The following is a 21202-nucleotide window of genomic DNA, read 5'->3' on the forward strand; positions in this document are numbered from 1 at the left end:
GGAAGCAACTGCACCACATCAGAGTGGCGAGCCAGACCCAATCGTACTTCGGATGAAGATTGTGGACACTATCATCGGTTCTGTTTAGCTCAGAATGGACTTGGCTCTGCAGAAACGCTTGTTTGTAGATATGGTCTGCCCAAAACAGGTTGTGACACAGGTGAGATGGTCAGACCTAGGAGCAAACCTTCCAGGGATTGCAAATATTCCAGCGAATCCAATCCTTATGGAGGGACAGAGACGGATTGACATTTCCTTGTGTTGAAAGACTTGTACCAGGTATAAACCAATGACTATTTTCCTTTTGTTTTCCTTGATCTGCTGATTGGGATGCTCAGGTAGCCAGGCTCTCAGAAATGTGGCACACCGACTGATCTGAGCAGGGTGGAGTAATCAGCAAAACACGACAGGATTTTCCAGGGAATCGGAGATCATTGATGTCGAACCTAAAATTAGGTTGGTTCTTAAACGGTGGAACATCTTTCTCAAGATCAGGAATATCGTGAGACATGGAATACCATCATGTGCGATCCATTGTTTCAGCTCGTGGAGAAAATAGCATTTGAGGAGTGTCCCCTGAATACCATTGACGGCTTCAAGAGTAAGGATGGGATGGCAGACGGTATCGAGGGCTCGAGCAAAGTCCAGATAAATGGCCTAACCTCGCTTTTAAGATTTGCAGCATGCTTCCATTGTCGACTTGTACAGATGGAACATGACGATGGAGACAAAGAAGTGATTGAAGCAACCGAGACGTGATTAATGGAGCAATCTGACAACTTGTACAGTATTTTATTACCGTGGATTGTTTGTGGGACAAATGGAACAAAATGCATTTGCCATGGGAGAATCTGTTGAAAAGCAAAAACACACATCTAATGTGTAAAGCACCGAGCTGTTAGTGGCCCGAGACAATGTGTAAGCATACCTTGTGAGCCTAGCATGTTTATTTATTTTCTTTGAACCCAGAGAAGCTTCGTCCTGTCCCAAAATGTGGTCCTGCACAATGTAATAAGAAGTGCGCCGACTGTGGTCAAGTGGGCACCTGACCCAATTTACACAACTCTTATTGCTCACTACCCGCAAGACTTGTGCACACGATGTGAATTTTCCAGCAAAGAATACACTTCACAATTGCACCCATTTTATGGATGCCAGGTGATCCTCTGATTGACTCCAATGAGTGTGGGGATCAGAAGTTTCGTCACTGCCAAAAGCAGAGCAAGCACAAAATTGTGAGGAAATGGCTCTTTTACGGCAAATTTCTCTTGGTGGAAAGCCAATGCAAGCAGATGAATTAGGCTTTACTTTTCCCCCCGGATCGCATTCCTTTGCATCATCTCGTGGGAACAAGGCCAGAAGCGACCGATCTCTATTTCGAATATGCAAGGTGCTCTTCCCAAGTCCTGTTGCCACGGCACAAGACTAAAAACACACCTTGAGGAACGCAAGCAATCCAGCAGGTGCCTTTATGTTGTATACAAAGTCAAGGGTCATGGAAGAGCTCGAACGCACCAACAACGGGGTACGGGGCACTTGGCGGAAGAATGAGAGCATGGATAGGGGGAGGAGGACACAGGAGGTGAACAAGCTGGGTACGAGCTGAAACGTCGCAATAATGGAGCTGAAAGAGGAAGGGAAAACCAGGAATGAACCGGAAAGGTGGACGGGGGGTGATGGAGAGAGGATGAAACGCAATAACCTGGAAAGGAAGGGGTAAGGGGCCTTACATTTTTGAGTCGACACGATCTCTGTGTGCCGTGCATGTTCGATGGGACGTAGTGTGCAGAAATTAAAGGGCACTGCTGCTGGGTGACTGTCGGTGTTAAACTCTCGCAGGGTCTAGAACAGAGGTGGTGAACCCGTCCTATTCAGGCTTGGTGCGGGCCGGATTTGATTCGTGATTTGTTCTCAATTTAGTGACTTTCTGACGCCTGACTGACTGAAAAAGGACGGCACTCTGAGTAAACTTTCTGCTTCTTTACGCTCGCCATGATATCAATCACGGCCAATGATAAAACAAAATGGTAGCAATGGAAGTACAAAATAATTCGGCTTCGTACTCGCTTTTATCTCTTACAGTAAGGTTGTACACGGGCAACAATGTGTACTCGCATACAGAGCACGTGCGTGGTTGTGAAGCTCGTTCTTCCTCTTCATTTCCTGCCAAGACTGATGCTATCGCTCGTGATTACGATTATATAGCCAACCTATGAGGATTGAAGAAGTTATACCATTTCTGGAGAATTAAATTTTGTTTGGCTTGATATTCCGACATAATTCTTCTTTTCTTCCTCATGCCATGAGGCACACAGGGTTTCCGAGACCGTTTCGTTGGCGAGGCCGTGAGAGGTTAAAACCTGGATGGGTCGTCACTCCGACGTATGATGCTCAACTGCTCATGCAGGAATTTGACATTTGTTCATTGTCTTCGTGGTCACTCCACTTCTCTTTGCAAAGGACGTCGAGGGGTCTTTTAATGTCCACCAACCAATGCTAGCAAACGGGATGTCCGTTTTAACGTCCATCCGCGCGATGACGCACACATTGATGAATCTCCCTGCATGTGAAACACCAGGGTGGCAGTTTATAGCTGGGTTAGGATTTGAACCCAGGCTAGACAGCTGAGAGACGAGTGTGCATACCCCAACGCTATCCTGCCAGGCATTCCGACATAATAGCTAGAATACTGAACAAAATGTCACCACGCTGGCCGGATCAAAACGTGCCGCACGCCGAATGTAGACCGCGGACCGGAGGGTCTCCATGCTAGTCTAGAGAGTCGCCATGACCATGTGGTTGTTTGCTTTTCATGCAAGCAAGTAGATCACAAATTTTGCCTCTGCTTAGGAGCTAAACGACAAAGGGCAACAGGGTTACAAACTACCAAAGGATATGGAGGGGTTGGGTGATGAGGTTAAGGAGGAATACTGAGGAAATGAGTAACGACGGCTTGGTGAGGAATCCAATGGGAAAGAATAAGCACGAGAACGGATGACAGAACGTGGATGTGCATGGGTGAGCAGATGAGGGGGGCACTGCATCAGTGGCACAGCCATGCCCTCGACCAATGATGCTACTGAGCCTTGTGCTACATATAAAAACGAGAAAATAAGGGCACTCGGGAGAGCGCATACCTCTGCCATGCGATGCCTGATCCGGTAGAACGTATCGGGCCCAATAAATTGTTGACATATCATGCGATGCATCGTTTTTAGCCACATCCTTCAATGGTGAAGAATCAATTTGAAAATTTTTAATAATTCTGGTATCTGGATCCGGATCCGGATCTTCACCAAAACCGAATCTGTTCGGCCTTGTCACACACCCAACCTGTCCACAAAATTTAATCCGAATCCGGATCCGTCCCCAACTTTTTGAGATGTCCTGAAATACAAACAAACAAACAAGAAATGACGTCGTGCAGAGCACGATACTTGCAAAATCCCTCCCCTCTCCAAAGGTTGCCATGGATACATCAAATTGTCCATTTCATTAAGATTAAAATAGACAATCTTAAACAAAGCTCAGGTCAACCGGATGAAAATTGATTATTTTTCAGATTGAAATTGATGGTTTCAGAAGTTTATGACATCATGCTTCGCCTGTCACACGATTCCTTTCAGGCCCATACACTATAGGGACTATCAGGATCCTGAAAGTCCCTGTCGTGTAAGGTCCTGAAAGTCCCTGTGGTGTCCATCTTCTTTACCCCGTGTACCCCGCCCCATCCCTCTCCCTTCCACAGATCTCCTCATGTCTCTGTTCCCCACTGTTTTTTCCTTCCCTCTCCCGCCCCTCTAGTCTCCTCCTCCCCTTGTTATACGTTGTGTGTGCAAGCTCTCGTACGAGCCTCGACAGTGTATACAAAAAAAAAAAAAAGTTTGACCTTAAGTTGACCTTTGACCTTTTGATCTCAAAAATAGTTCGTTTCTCAGTTCAGTAATGTACTGTACAATTGCTGCTTAATTTCCAAGTCAACTGGATCAAAATTGATGATTTTTGAAATTTGACCTCAAGATGACCTTTGACCTCAAAATCAATTGGCTTCTCAGTTGAGACTACTTCTACAACTCGGTGAAGTTTTTTTTTTCCTGAAGATCAGTTTTAAATTTTGACCTGTAGGCAATTGACAAACAGACAAACAGACAGAATAACAAAATCGAATGAACAATAAACTTGAAAAGTCTTCGATTTTTGCAACTAACAAACAGACAGAAAGGGGTGAAAACGTAACGTCCTTCACCTTCGGTGCTGGAGGTATAATAAGTGATGGGCAGCACATTGTTCATGTTCTTGATTGTCAGAAAGTGAACTCGCCCGACCTCATGACAATTCTCAAGAGTTCCTTAAGGCGTTTGAGGCATTGTTGTTGTTTCGACCCTCAAACTTGCTTGTGAAGGTTGCTGTTATATACTCGCATAGGGGCTAAATCATCGTGTTGGGCAAACAGTTCTTTGGATGCTGTTCTCGAAGTGTTGTTCAACCTGTGGTCATGGAGACAACATAGCAACTCTTAAACCGTTGCATGAAATCAGTTGAAAAGTGCTGCTTGTGCTCTGGGTGGGTATACGTGGGGGCATGTTACACTAAGTTTGGATGGAGACAGTATTGCTCGACCGGTGCTACGTGTGTCCCTCAGTTGGCAGCCGGTGATCGACTACATCGACAGCAATTTTGAAGAATTTCTCAACGCAGAGTCTCGGGTCAACCGTCGCCAGATGCCCGATTGTCGTGTGCATTGCTGTCTCTACTTCATCGCACCCTCTGGTCACGGGTGAGCTTAACAGTCCGGCTATTTTGCCTGATACGTAAGGATTGTGTTTCTTATATGTGCTGCTCAAGCAGAGGCTCTGGTTAATTGATTATTTTCGGGTAGTTTTTGGCATTCTTGTATCTTTTTATGTGATGCACATCTTGGTTTATATGTTTACAGACTTTGTGTGACGTTTTCCGTCGTCTCAAACATGACACCAGGGCGACGTGCGTTTGAGCAGAAGGAACAACCCGCTGAGCAGACTTTTCTAAACGTGTTTGTTGACTTTGTTAATGCACATTCTCAATACCTCTTCTGAAAATGCGACTCACTCGTACCTCCGATACGAGAGTCCAGCCAGAAGCTCCGGACATATTGAATTGGACCATTTCCAGTGTTACCGAGCAACAAATTTGGATCGGTGGCCTCTGTATTTCCTGCACCTCCTTTTGGTCTTGCACCCTGTGGCCCCATCTTGTCTCTGTCCCTCCCAGATTCTGCAGGGTATACACAGTCGGTGTGCCACTAACCCCCGTTCTTGTTCAACTCCCAAAATCCAGGCTCACTGCTCACCTCCACTCATTGGTTACTCTTTTCTCTCACCTGTTTAAGTTCTTCGTTTTCGAATCTTTACTCTTCAACGTTTTTTTTTTTTTGTGAGTTCGGGGAGGTTGGTGAAGCGGAGGGGAATTGGTAGGAACTGTCATTTTATCCTTCGAAGCTTGTTGGATTCAGAAATCCATCGACTGGTGAGCAATTTCAGAAAGTCACGCCTCGGCATAATGCCTCTCTGACCGTTCAAACTTTTGATTTTGAATTGATGGGAGAGAAAAGGGATGCGAAGCACCTCTCCATGCAAAAAACAATAAAAGCTGCTTTACCTACAAGCTTCTTCACTTCACCTGTAGAAGTATATGCTTCCCAAGCTTTTGAATACTCACCACTTTTCATTCGGACAACTCGATTTGATCTACCCCAGAAACGATGGGCCACCTTGAACTGGATCCACGTATCCCACGCTCGGACGGCTCACCATCTGCCAAAACGGGAAAACGGGGAAATATTGGAACAATCCACAAATAAACAAACCATTGCCATGTTTTTTTTTCCTGTTTAACTGTACTTGGGTTTACTAGTTGCTATTCGCAAGAAGTTTCGTCACCAAGTCAAACAATCTTGGAAAAGACGAGACGAGGCAAGCTCCTTGAGCAGCGGTTAACGAGAAGCTACTGGAGCTCAACAAGATCTGTTCATTTAAAACACACAGACTGGTACAAATCTTATAGATATTTTGGTAATTGCTCGTTAACTCTGCCACTGGAGGTGGATGGAGGGTATGTTTCACCCTTGTCTGTCTGTGAGCAGGATATCTCAAAAAGTTACGGACGGATTCGGAAGAAACTAGGTGGGCAGGCTGGGTGTTTGACGAGGAGTGAGGATGAATTGATTCGATTTTAGTGAAGATCCGGATCCAGATCCGGCCTGACAGTGAGATACAAAGCGTAAACTGTTCAGCCTGGTGGAGGTATGCGTTCTCCGAGTGCCGATCTCGATCCCTATTGAATGATTTCAGTGCAGCTCCTATGTTTTTTTTTTTAATTTTTTTTTTTTTTAAGTGTGAACTGTGAAAACGATTTGCATTAATCAAAGTACTGTCCTATTAAAATGTCCGGGGTGAGGTTGGAGGTGGCTTAGGGAGTCTTTTTACATTTGGCCCTGGACTCTGTGAACAAGTTTGAGAAATCAGACTCTTGCCATCTTCCTGGGTAAGGAATGCTGCGGGTGGTGAAAGGGCATGGGAATATCGGCACAGCCTCGCACTAACCCGGACAATGATGGGAAAACATTATTTCATACTCGAATACGGTACAACAGGAAGCAGCGTCCAAGCGGGTTGGAGCTCCACACGAGGAAGTCTGTGGTTCTTTAATAAACCACGCTTATTTTTTTTTTTTTGAATTCCAAAGGACGAGGCTGACACTTGACCTTGCCATCACTTTTTTGCTTTTGTTATGTTTTTCCATAACTTTTATAGCAGGATTTTCTTGCATGGCATCATGTTGATGCTCGAGAGTTGTAGGTCGTGTCCTTATCCACCGAACACACATCTCTCGCTTTAAGCCGCTTGATAAAGAGCATTTGCTTGTAGTTGTGCAAAGTATGTTTCTATCATTCCGATTAATCTTCAAACAAAATCCTCATCCTCCCCATTCTTAAATGTCTTAACTTTCACCCCTAATATTTATTATTACAACCCAACAATCCAACACATTTAATTTCACCTTTACCCATTCATGTTTTCAATCACCCTTTGAGTCGATTCGTCTTGTCTTGTTTGCAACTACACGGTGTATACACAATCATTTTATATTTGTGCACAACGCGATACAGAAAGAACCGACAACGGCACTCGGTGGAGCGCACACCTCCCGCCCGGCTACGCAGTTTACATCTTGTATCCCACCGATGGGTCGGATCTGCATCTAGATCCAAACCAAAGTCGAATCTCATCAGAAAACGTCCATAACTTTTTAAAACCACGTTGTATATCGTTTTTGGCCCGATCTCAATCGTGACGAATCGCTTAAAAATAAAAATAAAATTCTCATAACCGGTTCCAGATCTTCACCAAAATCGAATCGATTCGTCCTCGTCGCACACCCAACCCGTCCACCAAATTTCGTCCGAATCCGTTCGCAACATTTTGACATATCCCGCTCACAAACAGACAGACAGAGAAGCAGGGGTGAAAACGGAACCTCTGTCCACCTTCGCTGGCGGTATGGTGTGTGGTACGGGGGGTGGGCGCGGGGGGGGGGGTGTTTCTTGGTCTCTTTTCATTGTTTAAGTCAGTAAGATTGGGATGTTGCGGGGCTTGGGTTGGAACCCCGATAAGCCGTGACGCTTTATCGGTTAATTTTCCACAAACACAACATTCCTCCCTTTCGAGAGAGAGAGAGAGACAGAGACAGAGACAGAGATCCAAAAGGTCAGGCTCCCGGTTTTCTTGTAAATTTACATTTCTCCCCCTCGTCGTGTCTGCTGAAGATAGAGGTGAATCAATTAAGGGTTACCATGTTCTATTTTGGTTGAGATTGCATGAGGATGGAAATTGAGTGCTGCTTGTCTACCGAACAGGTACGCCGTGTGCATGTCTGTGTTTCCTGTGTTCGCTTCAAGGTAACACACACGCACGTCGTATTAATACGCGAGTGTTCCCAATGGGACATGTGAAATGAGTAATTATAAGGGATGTCACGTCATTTTGAAATGCTGAATTGTGCGTGTTGCTGTGTATTTCAAAATACTTCAACATCCACCTTGCTTTTACCTTTTTTTTCTCTTCTGCCGTTCGATTTGTCACCTTCTTCCTTGTTCCCCAGGTGTGTGTGTGTGTGTGATTTGTCGTCCCCTTTGTGCCCCTTCCCACTCCCTTCTTCTGTTGATCGTCTTGCGGCTTCGCTGCACCCATGGACGGATGGGTTTTGCCACCTTACCTCTCCCCTATGCCACATGATCGGTTAAAAAAACAAAACAAGTGAAATGTTGATTTGTTAAATCTTGTGTTCAAGGTTTTGGATCAGATTGTTGTCTTCTCCACATGTGCGTGCGGGCGTTCGTCGTTGATCTTGTCAGAGGCTCGGGTGTAGTAAACGTACTTAAATTGGACTATTTTGATTTACTTTTGCAAATTAGTCTTTGTTTTGCTGACGCTTTGCTCATTACCTTCTCGTAAAGCAGATCTGTTAAAGAAGTAACGTCGTTTTGAGAGAGATGGACAAGGACAGAGACAGAAACAGAGACCGTCTGAATTAAAAACATATTCATCCAGTGGCACCATATTCAGATTAGTGATAATTGTGACGTCACACATACTGGTGAGTTTGCTTTTAAAGTGATTGTCATGACAAACCATTTAAACAGCAAATCATGAGTCTGCCAAGCTGGTCAGTTCTGCTGCTTTGATTGTGCTGCATCTTGTTGGTGTGAGTACATCTTGTGAATATATATATATATATATATATATATATATATATATATATATATATATATATATATATATATATATATATATATATATATATCAATAATTCTAGCAATCTCTGTGTGTCTGTTTGTCTGTCTGTCTGTCTGTGACCGCTGTTTCTCGACAACCACTCGTCTGATCTAATTGAAACTTGCCAGCTATATTGCTGGGGACCTGAGGATGTGCCATTTCAAGGTTTGATATTAATCGGACAAGTGTTTCCCAAGTTATGGCCATTTATTTACCAAACCAATGACAGGACGCGGTGCTATTACGTCACAATTGATGTCACAATTCTTCTTTATTATTATTATTTTTTTGCATGTATGGCCGCGCATGTACGGGCAGGCACTAGTATATAGAATGCCACGAGAAAAAAATATATATAATGCCACGTTCCTGGAAAAATACCTCGAATGTCGGGGCATTGTTTAACTTAACTGTTTAAATATTTTTTTTTTAACATTGTCTAGGCTTGTGGAAGAGCGATTACTCAGAACAAATCAGGTCACAACATAACAAAGGGAACAGCAGGAGGAAGGGGAAACGGCAACAGCAGGGCGGAGAGAGAAAGTAGATGGAGACGGATAAACAAGGGATGCAGGTAACGATGAAAGGTAAGGGAGAACGCAAACGGTGGACAATATGGACACATAGGCAAAATTGTGTTTGTCGTGTTTGTGATTTTTGTCAAGATCTGAGGAGATGTAAGAAGAGGTTTCAGCCTGTCTATCAGAAGGATGAGAGATGTCACGGCAGAGTGGAGTCATCAGCAAAGAGATAAAGAGTATTTTCCAGATTTGGTGAAATCATTTATGAAGATTAGGAATAATATGGAGCCGAGAACACTGCTTTGGGGTACTCCAGCCTTGACAGGGAGAGGACATGAAAGGGTTCTGTTGAGAGCCACACATTGGCTACAGGAGTGGAGGAAGTCAGTAATCCAACAGTGGAGTTTGTCTTGGATTCCATAGGCAGACAGTTTGGAGAGCAAGGCGGGATGCCAGCCAGACTGGATCAAAAACTCGAGATATGTCCAGAGAGACGGCCCTGATCTCATATGTGATATTGAGTCCCTCCATCCATTGTTGTTCGAGTAGAAGCAGCATGTCCAAGATAGAGTGACCAGGTGTGAATCCGACTTGGTGATCCGAGATGAGGTTGTGGGGGAAAAGGAATGATTTTATATCAACTACGATGATGGATTCCATGACCTTGCTGATGAGTGGAAGTACAGTAAGTTAATTGGACTGCAGTTTTGAGGATCTGTTTTTGTGTGAAATTCTGTGATGTTGGCTGATTTCTAATTACCCAGGTGGACATACAGTGGGAGACCAGTCCTGAAGTGTTAAAAAAAAACCCCCAAAAAAATTTATGCGAATGCAGAATGAGGTCACACTTTATGGCTCGCGAATACACGGGGTCCACGAATAGCGAGGTCCAACGTGCGTGCGTGCGTGTTTTGTGGGCTACTGCCCTGGAAAGAAAATCACCACCTTGTAGCCTATTATTTGTTTTTCTTTCCTCTCTTTCTCTGTTTTCCCTTTCCACCATCACAGATTGTTGGCTGCAGCACATGTACTTCTCTCCCACTAATATTGAGAAGTTAGTCAAACTTGACACCTTTTCTGTAACCAGTCACAATTGCTTTGGCACGGTAATCCTCAACAACTGTGCTTCGGCCTCTCCTCTCCTCTTTCTTTACTCTTTTCCGGGTCTTTCTCAGATGGTCTCCTGCCTTCATCTTCGAAAGTTGTGAACAGCACTCCCATTCACAAAAATGGTTCCAAGTCTGATCCACTCATCTACAGACCAAGTCGGCCTTCTCCCCATCACAAGCAAATTGATGGAATCCATCACGACTGCAGACCTCATGCAACTTTAAAATCTCGAATAATCGGTTTGGCTTCTGTGCTGTCTGTCCTACCTGCAGGGACATTTTCTTATTTTAATCCCAACAATGGATGCACTGAATCTCAAGCAGGACGTCGGGTGCCTCCGTCACGCTCTCGAGCTTTGACTAGTGTCTCGCACCCAGACTTGCTTTTCAAAGCTATCTGCCAATCGTGTTCGGAGGGGTCTTTGCATGAACGGTTATCGTATTGTCTCTGCGAGCATGGAATACGGGACAAATTGCTGATCTCGATGGCATTCTGTCTGCTGTTCTCCCTCTTGGACATCCGTTCTGCTATGCTGTTTCAGAACGAACCTTGGTTCTTTGTCAACATCAATTGCCTCTTTGCTTCCATGCAAAATCCTTCTTACCATTTTGCTGACGATTCCACCATTTCATAATGGCACCACTTCTTGAGAGGCAGAATGTTGCAGATCTATAAGAAATTAGTTGTTGTGCAGCTAGCTGGAACATGTCTCTCAACGCAGGAAAATCCCATGCTCTGACTTTGTCCCTTTACAAGGATCTTCTTTCGTACCACCCAGTTTGCTTATCTGACCAACCCGTGTGTCAGAAGTGCAGTCCCTGGAGCTCTTATGCCTCACAATCTGTCACAGCCTGTCTTGGGCGGATCACGGCCTCCAAGCTGGCCTCCCAACATCTGATAGTCTCCACAAAGTCCATTCTGTTGCGCCCAAATTCAAATGCAGTGAAGAAGGCCTTCATCCGAAGTATCATGGGAGTATCGGTCCCCACTTTGGGTTGTTGCAGCTGCTTTCCATCGTGCTACTCCGGAAGCCATCAAGTCTGAGTCTCTCTCGGCATGTTCATGTTGTGCTCAAATGGCCAACAGTTCATCCCAGGTAAGAAACTCAAGAAACTTCTATTTGTGCTTTAAACTTCCACGGACAGCCAACCTGGCAGCGACCATGCAGCGTGTTTGCAATGTCTAGGCCAAGGAGGGGCCCAGCAAGGCTACGAAGGCTAACATCATGTCTGGCCACTTGTCATCATGCTTACCTTTTGACAAGAAAGCAAGACGGTGAGCTAACCAAACTGGCCTGGCCGGCCTCATCACCTTCCCACCTGGCTTGGTGCTGTCTGGCCAATTGGAGCAATATATACACACCCACTGTGTTATTGGCATCACTCAGCAGGAGACCAAGTCTGGTTCTTGCCCACTTGTAGGCATGTTGGCAGACTCTCTCAGATTTCTATGTATCATTTCCAGCCTCGCTCCTTCCACCCTCTCGATCTCTGCATCCTCTCCCAGCCTGGTCCAGGTTTCACATGTTTCAGGTGGTTACTCGGTTTGGTATTCCCTTATAATTGTGGGTGTTTACCAGGTGTGGGACTAAGGTTAGAATTGGGGGTGGTGACCAGGTGTGGCCTGGTAACGACCTCCAATTCCAAGCTGAAAGCTCATCTCCTTGCCTTAGTTATTATCTTGTTTTGTCTGTGAAACCAACTCTTTCTCCCACGTCCATTCCCACTTTCTTATACCCCCATTGACCCTCTCCCACCGGTTTCCTTTCCCCCCACCGCATCCATTAATTTTCAGCGTGTTTGTATCCCTGTTTCCCATTGATCCTCCGTCGGTGTGTGAACCTGCTGCCCTCTGTCGTTTAGCTCCTCAAATGAGCGGAGGTGTCTGGATACCAAAAAAGGTTACCAGCATGGTCACGTGTAGTTTCCCTTTTTCCATTTCACTCATGACTCTTCCGTTGTACATTGTTTTAGTTGTGAACCAAATCCACCTCGGAAGAGTTCTGCCTCGACCAACTGATTTGGTCTTTCCCTTCTGGAGATCTCTCTCTCCGTTTTGATGGTATTGCGAATCCTGATCCCAGTTGATATCCATCAAAGTGAACTCGTATTGGACCAGGATTCGATCAGGAATCTGACCCTCTGGTTGAATCATTACCAAGGCACAGCTGTGCCGCTGCCGCAGTGCCCCTGCACATTTGGGCAGGAATTTGGAATTTGACTGCCGTATGTATTCGCGCAATGAGGGTGTCTTTTGGGTCTTCAGTTGTTCCATAACGAGGTACAGTGCGCACACTTGATATATATCCCTTATATTTACAGCGTCACCCAGGTTTCCACGTGCACGTGCACTGCCTTTGTTTCCAAACGTGGCCACACCACCGTCCACATTCCAACCGCAGGCAGTTCAAAGTTTGCCAAGAAATAAAAATAATAATTCTTCAGACCAGGTGCAGCCGCTTGAGTACTTGCTGTGTTCCACATCTCTTCAAGGGGAAGTATTTTCCCATGTTGTTGCTTTTGTGTTCTGTAAACACCATTCGCAACCGTCCCCCGTTTTACCATCCATCGCTCTTTCAAAATCGTTCTTCGTGTAGTAAAAGTAGGTTTCTCAAAAAGAAAAAAGACCAAATGGAATCCTCACTTTCCAGATTGCCTTTATTGGCCAAAATATGTGAAGAATTTGCAGAATGTTGTGAAAAGACCCCCCCCCCCCCAATACCCCAACACTCCTGAGCCTTCCATTTCTGTTAACATGGGATGGAACTTTTCTGCCGAGGGGCCATGGGAACCGCAGCGAGGTCTCTTTCTCGTCCGGACGACCCCAAAAAGACTGGCCGGCGACGCGCTCACGTGTTCCTCTTCCACAGCTCATTTATTTAATTTTGTTCGTTTGGCGATTGCATTTATTACATTTGCTTTGGGAAAACTAACCCATCTAGTATGATGTGATCAACAAGCATGTGGGTGGTGGGAAAATAAAGCTATCACAACATATTGGACATATAATGCGCCCTTTATTCGACGGAAGATGATTATAATCTCAGTTTGTGTCATTTAATGTTGGCTTGTGTAATGTTGGCTTAATGGTTAAGGCGGTGGGCTTTGGATCCTATGGTCCTGAGTTCAAATCCCCCTCAGTTGTTGAATTAATACCAGGTGGGGTTAACTCTGCCTGTCATCCTTCCGAGGTTGGCAAAATGAGTGCCAGCTTGCTGGTGTCCTGTGTCGGAGTGGCGACCCGTCCAGGATTGTGCCCAATAGCCAAGGAGACTGCTTCGGCAGCACCAACGATCTCCACAGAGTATGGTCCCAATGTCCTCCTCCTCCTTGCTTTGGGTCCATCGATTTGCAGATCCAAATGTGACGCCACTCTCCCCCCTCCCAGTATGCCCACAAGGTAAGCACCGGTTGCATTTCCCCTGAAAACATCCCTCCGACCACGTACAATGATCTTTGTCTTGCGGAGACGTTGTTGGCTCGTTGTCTCGCTCAAACATTCACCTCGTTTTCTCAATCCTATCGAAATTTATTTGCACAAAAACCACTATTGCTGTCGGAGCTTTCATCAGAAGTGATGCAGATGAAGACACCCATTTGGCTCCTCTCTTCCCTAAATGTTTCTGCACAGTGTTGTCCCCCCCCACCTCCCCCCTCACCCCCCCCGCATCTCCCCTCCACACTCATCCTCCTTAATGGCCTAATGATCCAAAATTCCACCAAGACAGACGGGGAGCAGCTCCGTAATTCACCATTCCCCATTCAGCATAGAATAGCTAGTTTAGAGTTGCATCATTCGTGATACACTCAGGTGTTTTCACCATTATTGGATTCATGTATCACTTGGTCGTCGTCGTTGTCGTCGTCGTCCTGGTGTTGCCTGAACAGTTAAGGTGGCTGGCTTAAGATCGTCTTGAGTTTGAGCCGCTGTCTTTCCATGAAATCATATCGGGTGGGTTGACTCAGCCTGTCATCCTTCTGAGGTCGGCAAAATGAGTACTATCTTACTGGAAACAGGGGCACTGCTTCAGCGGCACAGATGCACTCCCAACAATGATGCAACCAGCAGCCACATGCTGCATACAAAATAATAATAACAATACCTTGTCTGAAATATAAATTTCAGATAAGCTAATAATAATGATAACTCGAGGTGTTCTGCTTTAAAACTACAGGATTATGGTCGGATAGCACCCCCCCCCCCCCCACGACATGCTTGCTTCGATTGGACACCTGACCAACAACGTCCTCTTTATCCAGAGAAAACATGATTTAATTTTTTTCTTCATTCCAATGTAGCCACCAAATCATGTGACCTATCAATTATATTCATCAACTGCCTCCTCCCACCCCACTCCTTCCACCTCCCACCCCTGCCTCCTCCCACCCCACTCCTTCCACCTCCCACCCCTGCCTCCTCCCACCCCACCCCTTCCTCCCCCACCCCACCCCTTCTTCTGGAATCCCTCCCCACCCATTCCTCCTCCCACTCCACCCCTTCCTCCTCCCACCCCACCCCTTCCACCTCCCACTCCACCCCTTCCTCCTTTTTTTTTTTTCAGTTTTCCTATCCAATATGGCTGTCAAACCACGTGACGAAGAGCAGTGAAAATTTGCACTGTTCCCACAATTGTGTAGTGGATCACGTACGTGAAGTTTCGTTTTGATCGGAGAAGGTTCGTTCTGCCACACCACATGACCGATGACGTAGGAGATGATATTTGGTAAATTTCGCTTCGAAATGATAGATAAGCGGTTCCAGATGATAGATAAGCGGTTCCAGAGAAAACGTTATTTAATATTTTTTCTTCAATCCATTCTGGCCGCTGAACCACATGACGTCTCAATCATTTTGTTTTTTTATCACCCTAGTATCCCCAACCCATGGGAAACATGTCTGAAGTTTCCCCTCGATCTGTCCAGCCATTCTGGCAAAGATTTTTTTTCCGCCTTTAGGTTTTAGGGTAAATCCAAGATGGCTGTCAGACCATGCGACCTGTGACGTCATATTTATCAAACTTTATTCAGCATGTCCAGTCGATCATTTGTGTGCAGTTTCACTTCGATCTGTAAACGGTTCTGGAGAAGATTTTTCCTTAAAAAAAAAAAAAAAAAAACAATATGGCTGCCAAACCATATGATGGATGACATCATAAATTTAAGCGATTTCCGAGGCATTGCGTTGCAGATCAATATGTATGAAATTTCAGATTTTTACGACAACGATTTATGTTTACGCATTTATGGCTGGCCTATCACTTCACCTATGACGTCATCATCACAAGATCTTTATTCCCCATTGGGAGAAGAATGTCACGGGCCAAGTCTCAAATTTTTCCGATCACCGGTTTCAGAGATATAATTTTTTAAGAACAGAAACGATGGGGTACCATCACCTGGAAGGCTAATGGTACCCGGACAATCATCCTCCTCATGAGTCACTGATGGATGAAGGCCTCAACATGATTGCACCAGATCCCTGAGTGTCTCGCTCTTTGATACAAATTACCTCCTCCCTCGAATCGATCTTATCTCCCTATCTTTTGTGTCGTCTGCCTTTGTCTCTTTTACCATGATTGGTGTATTGGGTGTTCGGGGGGTTGTGTGTCTTGTCAAGGGGGGTTGTGTGGTTGATGTTGTGTGTGTTTTAACCAAGCCGCTTTCCTCCTCCCTGAGGGGAAGAAAAGGAAGAATTTTTTTTTTTTTACAAAAGGAACTACAAAAACAAAACCATTTTTTTAATTATTTCATTAATTAAAAGCTTTATTTTGCATTTTCTTCCTTGGATCTTGTGTAGATGGGTTGGTGTGGTGTTCGTGCAGGCAGGATGGGCTGGATGGCCTCCACCTGTGTTGGATTTCCTTGTTCCTTGTTCCTCCATTGGTCCATGTGTTATCCACTCTTCCACAAACATGACTAGCACACTGTCATCTTATTTTAACCATCGTTAATATGTCCTGGACTTGTAATCTCGTCTAACCATTTATTACTACCTTCCTTATCTTTGTAATACATATTGTTGCGGGCCGGGGACCGGTGGAGAGAAACGACCACTAGGTGGGGGAGGTCGCTCCCACCGGACTCCCGGAATTGTGGGCCATCGCTCACGGATAATTCCGTGAGGTGGCGGGTCGCTTAACCGACCGCATGGTTAAGCCAATAACTCAACCGCATGGCGTAGGGTCTTTTTGTCAAGAAACAATTTACCTAATTAACCATGCAGTTTCGACTACCGGGGAACCATGCCCTCGATACGCCTTGCCTGATCCGGATCACTCTACCAACTACCAACCACCTTTCCAGATCGGATGCAGCCGAGTGGAACTATCAATGACGTACCGGCAAGAATGAACAGAATATCGGGGATAAAGACCAGGCTGAAACTCAGATCCGAACCATGCTGGACCAATGAAGGAAAAGACGAAAACGAACTGGGAACGTTTCTACAATAAATAATTTTACACTTGAGCGAGGAAATGTATGTGGCACAGGAACAGATTTGTTGGGAATGTTATGCAGGGGAAGATGAGAAAAAGATGTAATGTGACAATTTTACAGCAACTTACAAAGGAGACACAGAGCAGACTTGTCGCAAGAATAAAACAGGCAAGATTTTCAATGATCAAATAAGAACGCTTATTCAATTTTACTTAAAGACGGCGCCACACACTCAGACGCACACTCAGATGAAAATAAACCCAGATGTATTGCAAAGGACCTTTTGCAACCAGAGAGGGAGGTGAGCTGAGATCGCAGTTATTTTGGGTACCTGAACGTTGGAGGGAAGGGATGCTCTGTGGTGCAGCACCTGCCAATGGTCGTGCAGCTCGGTCCACGGCCGCACGCGTGGAGTCCGTGTCCGGGTCGAGTAGAGCGGAGTCCGAGGCGGGGATCATGGCTGCAGACAGGACCCTGCGAGAGACCCGGTTAAGGTCGGGTCGAGCTCTTCCCAGCTCTCTCACACTCGAAACGAACGACCCCCAAAGAGCGCAACCATTCCACGACCTTCCTCCTCTCTTTCGCTACCAGCCGACGAACTGTCTCACTCCAACGCTCCGCTGAAGACGACTCACTTTCCAGCTCACTCTCAAGACGACTCACTTTCCAGCTCACCAGATCACTCTGAACGAATGGTGTCGTAATTTATAGATCTCCCTCAGCGGGGAGGGGCCTTGGTGAAGCCGACGTCACTGTTCTCCTTGATTGGACGGGGCTTCCATGGGGCCGCTCTTTCTGGGCGGGGTTTTGGCCATACCATGAAGCCCGCCCACTCCGCATGCCCGGACTCGCCAAAAAGGCGAACAATCACCTGCATATTCTTAATTCGATCTGCACATATACTTAATGGCATAACTAACTTCGGGACAACTGTATGTCTATTCATACGGTTCCTAAAACCGTAACAATATTTAGGATACTTCTATCAATGCCTCTCTGAGCCATTGTTTTTTTTTTTTTTTTTTTTTCATTTATAGTTTTATTTTCAGGATCCAGTTCTCCTACCTGTAGATCATTATATTGATCGTACCTGCATGATCTTATTACCACCATCTTGCAAGAATGGCTGCGGAAGATTTTTGCCCGTCTTTCACGAATCGGCTGGCCCAGCCGAATGTTCGACGAAGTAGGTTATATCAGGAATTTGTAATTTGTTTAGGGTGCCGGCGATAGCTCGCCTACTCTTCTCAAAGGACATCATGGGATCTTTAACATGCACCAACTGTTGACAGCAGACGGAACGTCCATTTTAACGTTCATCCGAGTGACGGCACACGCGTTGATAAATCGCCCTACCTGCGAAACACCAGGATGACAGCTTATAGCGAGGTGGGCATTCGAACGCAGGCGAGACAGCTCTGAGGTTGTATGGCTGCCTCCTCGGGTATCCTTCCAGCTAAATGTAAAAATGTAATTAATTTTTGGACTGAGGAACGAGTTATTCTATCCATTTCCTGGTCACATACCAAGCGTTTTGGGTTGATGTTGAAGAATCCCCTTTAAAGGGGCTTAGTTAGCATCACTGAAAGCTCTTAATAAAACAAGTTACACAAGGAAACCCGCAGGGAAATTAGACGCAGGTGGAGGCCATTCCCATCATGCCTGCACCACATCAACACCAGACCAAACAAATCAACACCAGACCAAACAAATCAACACCAGACCAAACAAATCAACACCAGACCAAACAAATCAACACCAGACCAAAAAAAAGAAAAATGCAAAGTTATTTTCTTTTATATTTATTTTTACTTAAGCGTCTTGTTGTGGTTTTCGTAGTTTTTGTATCTCTTTTTTCTTTCCAGGAGAGGAGCATGGGCGTAGACGGCGTTGGGTAAAAAAAAAAAAAAACACAACATCAACCACACAACTCCCCTTGACGAGATCCCCCACCAACAGCACTCCGTACACATATGCACAATCACCCATCAATGCTCAAACTACCTAAAAGTCCTGCCAACATCCCTATACCTCTCCATCTCCATAACTTCCAGGTACCTATCAAATTCTAATTTAAACTTATCTACTGTTTCTGCTGCCACTACCTTTCCAGGGAGACCATTCCATGCATTAACTCCTCTCTCAGTGAAAGTTCCCTGCCTTACTACCGTCTTAACTCTCCTCTTCTCTACTCTCAGGCTATGGTCCCTGGTCCTATCACTGACTACTCTGTTGAATAATTAATCTGTACTTATTTTATATTTACCTTTCATTGTCTTAAACATCTCTATCATATCTCCTCGTAACCGCCTCCTTTCCAGTGTATAAAGCCCCGTCTCCTTGAGCCGCTCATCACAGCTGAGTCGAGCTAGGTCCTGAATCGATGTAGTAGCCCTGCGCTGAACCCTCTCTGTAGCATCTATGTCCTTCCGGAACTGTGGTGACCAAAACTGCACACAATATTCTAGATGTGGCCCTCACTAATTTCCTATACAATGTTAACACCACCTCTTTTGATTTATAATTGATCCCCCTCCGAATACAACCTAAAACCCCATTTTCTTTACCTGTAGCTACCTGGCACTGTGCTGCCCGCTTAGCTCCCGTATCTATTACCACCCCAGATCCTTCTCCTGTGTGACACACTTCAAAATTACCCCTTACATCCTGTGATCTCTATTCTCATTGTTCTTTCCCATCCCTAACACCTTACACTTGCTCAGGTTAAATTACATCTGCCAATCAAAGTTGGTTCACTCCAAACTCAAATAATCCGAGAGATTTTGATTTTGGTGAAGCTACTGCACCAAATGCTTGATTTTGATAAAAGATGCTGTGGGAATCTTTAGCATTTGGCAGGGACCATGTGGATCCTCTCCAGGACAATGTGCGGATTGGACCACTGGACAGTAGTTTAAGTCTAGTGGGTGAGTGTGAGGCTGGGGGGTGGAGGGGGTGGGGGGTGGTGTTAAAATTTTTGTCATCAGCTTTTTGTCTACAATATGTCCAGTATGTAGCCTCTAATTACAGCATGACTTCTATTAAGATGAGGAAATTATTTTACTGCAGCATCAGTAAGTCATTCTGACTCGTACCTTTTTGAAGGTTGGAAGTTTGCAGGACTTGTTCATCATCCAAGGAATCGGCGACCTCGTGACTCTCCTGGGTAGGCAAAAATTGATCACCACACAAGAAGCCATGGAAAGATGCTGCCTCGGTACAACAGAGATGGGAAGAGAAGCCATTTGATGAAGATGGAAATTTAACTCGATGACATGCTGGTCACAAGACAAGATGACTGAAACGTAACTGAGCTGGGCACTTCACAAGAAGAATGGACAACTTTAGGATGACGGGAATTTTCAAACTGCCAATCAATTGAGGGGCCTGGAAGACGTGGAGGAAGATGAAAGATTATATGGAAAAACAAAATTGACACTCACTGGATGGAGCACAATGGCCCTGCATTACAGGAATAATTAAATAAATGAAACATGTCTTGAGAAGCCTTTATCATCCAATCGACTGAAACGCATCAGTATGGTACTACTAGTCACTGCTTAGCAACCTTCAAGGATAAGAAAACACGATTGGCTAGACGAGTCCCATGTTGATCGTATGTGATGCACTGTCACATCACGAGCTTTGGAGTAAGTAAAATATTTTGAATGGAAATATGGACCTGTCTGCTGTCTTCTTCATCTTGGGCTCCCTTTATCACGTTATAATTACCCACACTGTCTCTCCCTCTCCCTCTCTCTCTCTCTTTTCCAACAGCCTGAAACCCCTGGACATTGAATTCATGAAGCGTCTGCACGAGAAGGTAAACATCATCCCTCTGGTCGCCAAGGCAGACACGCTTACGCCGGATGAATGCCAGTTCTTCAAGAAGCAGGTCAGCATTTCAAAATGATTGTCAATGGGTTTTTCTCTTGTTGGTCGTAAATTGAGCTTTTAAGCTGTAACGACTGCTCCACCATTATGACTCCATAAAATAACCTGTATTACCTCCTCTATTGAAGGTGAAAGGAGGTTCCGTTTTCACCCCGGTCTGTCTGTCTGTCTGTCTGTTTGTTTATTTGTTTGTGTGCAGGATATCTCAAAAAGTTGTGAAGATTCTGACCTGACCTGACCTACCTGAATTTTTGAAGTGATTCTTCACTTTTGAGAGATGGGGCCAAAAACAATATTGCGATGGTTGTAGGGGATAGATGGAGGAATTTCTTAGGAAAGTTAGGATTGAATAGAGTTGCTTGGTCCGTGGATGTGTAGGAGACATCTCAATGTAATTAAGTAGGGAAACTGTGAGCTTAAGTGGACA

The 21202-nt window shown here is 45.1% G+C and overlaps 1 protein-coding gene across 2 annotated transcripts in view; it reads left to right on the top strand.

Annotated features, from left to right (window-relative positions):
* The window catches only part of SEPTIN7 (septin 7), a 117221-nt gene that overhangs the window by 60389 nt on the left and 35630 nt on the right, over positions 1 to 21202 (top strand). For both annotated transcript variants that reach the window (XM_085847475.1, XM_085847476.1), the window contains exons 5-6: positions 4643 to 4777; positions 20659 to 20776. In XM_085847475.1, the coding sequence (XP_085703601.1) occupies positions 4643 to 4777; positions 20659 to 20776 (253 nt within the window). The remainder of the gene's footprint in view (positions 1 to 4642; positions 4778 to 20658; positions 20777 to 21202) is intronic.

This window comes from Eptatretus burgeri, chromosome 11 (genome assembly GCF_056783735.1).
Source record: "Eptatretus burgeri isolate ZD-2024b chromosome 11, Ebu_testis_v1, whole genome shotgun sequence".
Lineage (NCBI taxonomy): Eukaryota > Metazoa > Chordata > Myxini > Myxiniformes > Myxinidae > Eptatretus > Eptatretus burgeri.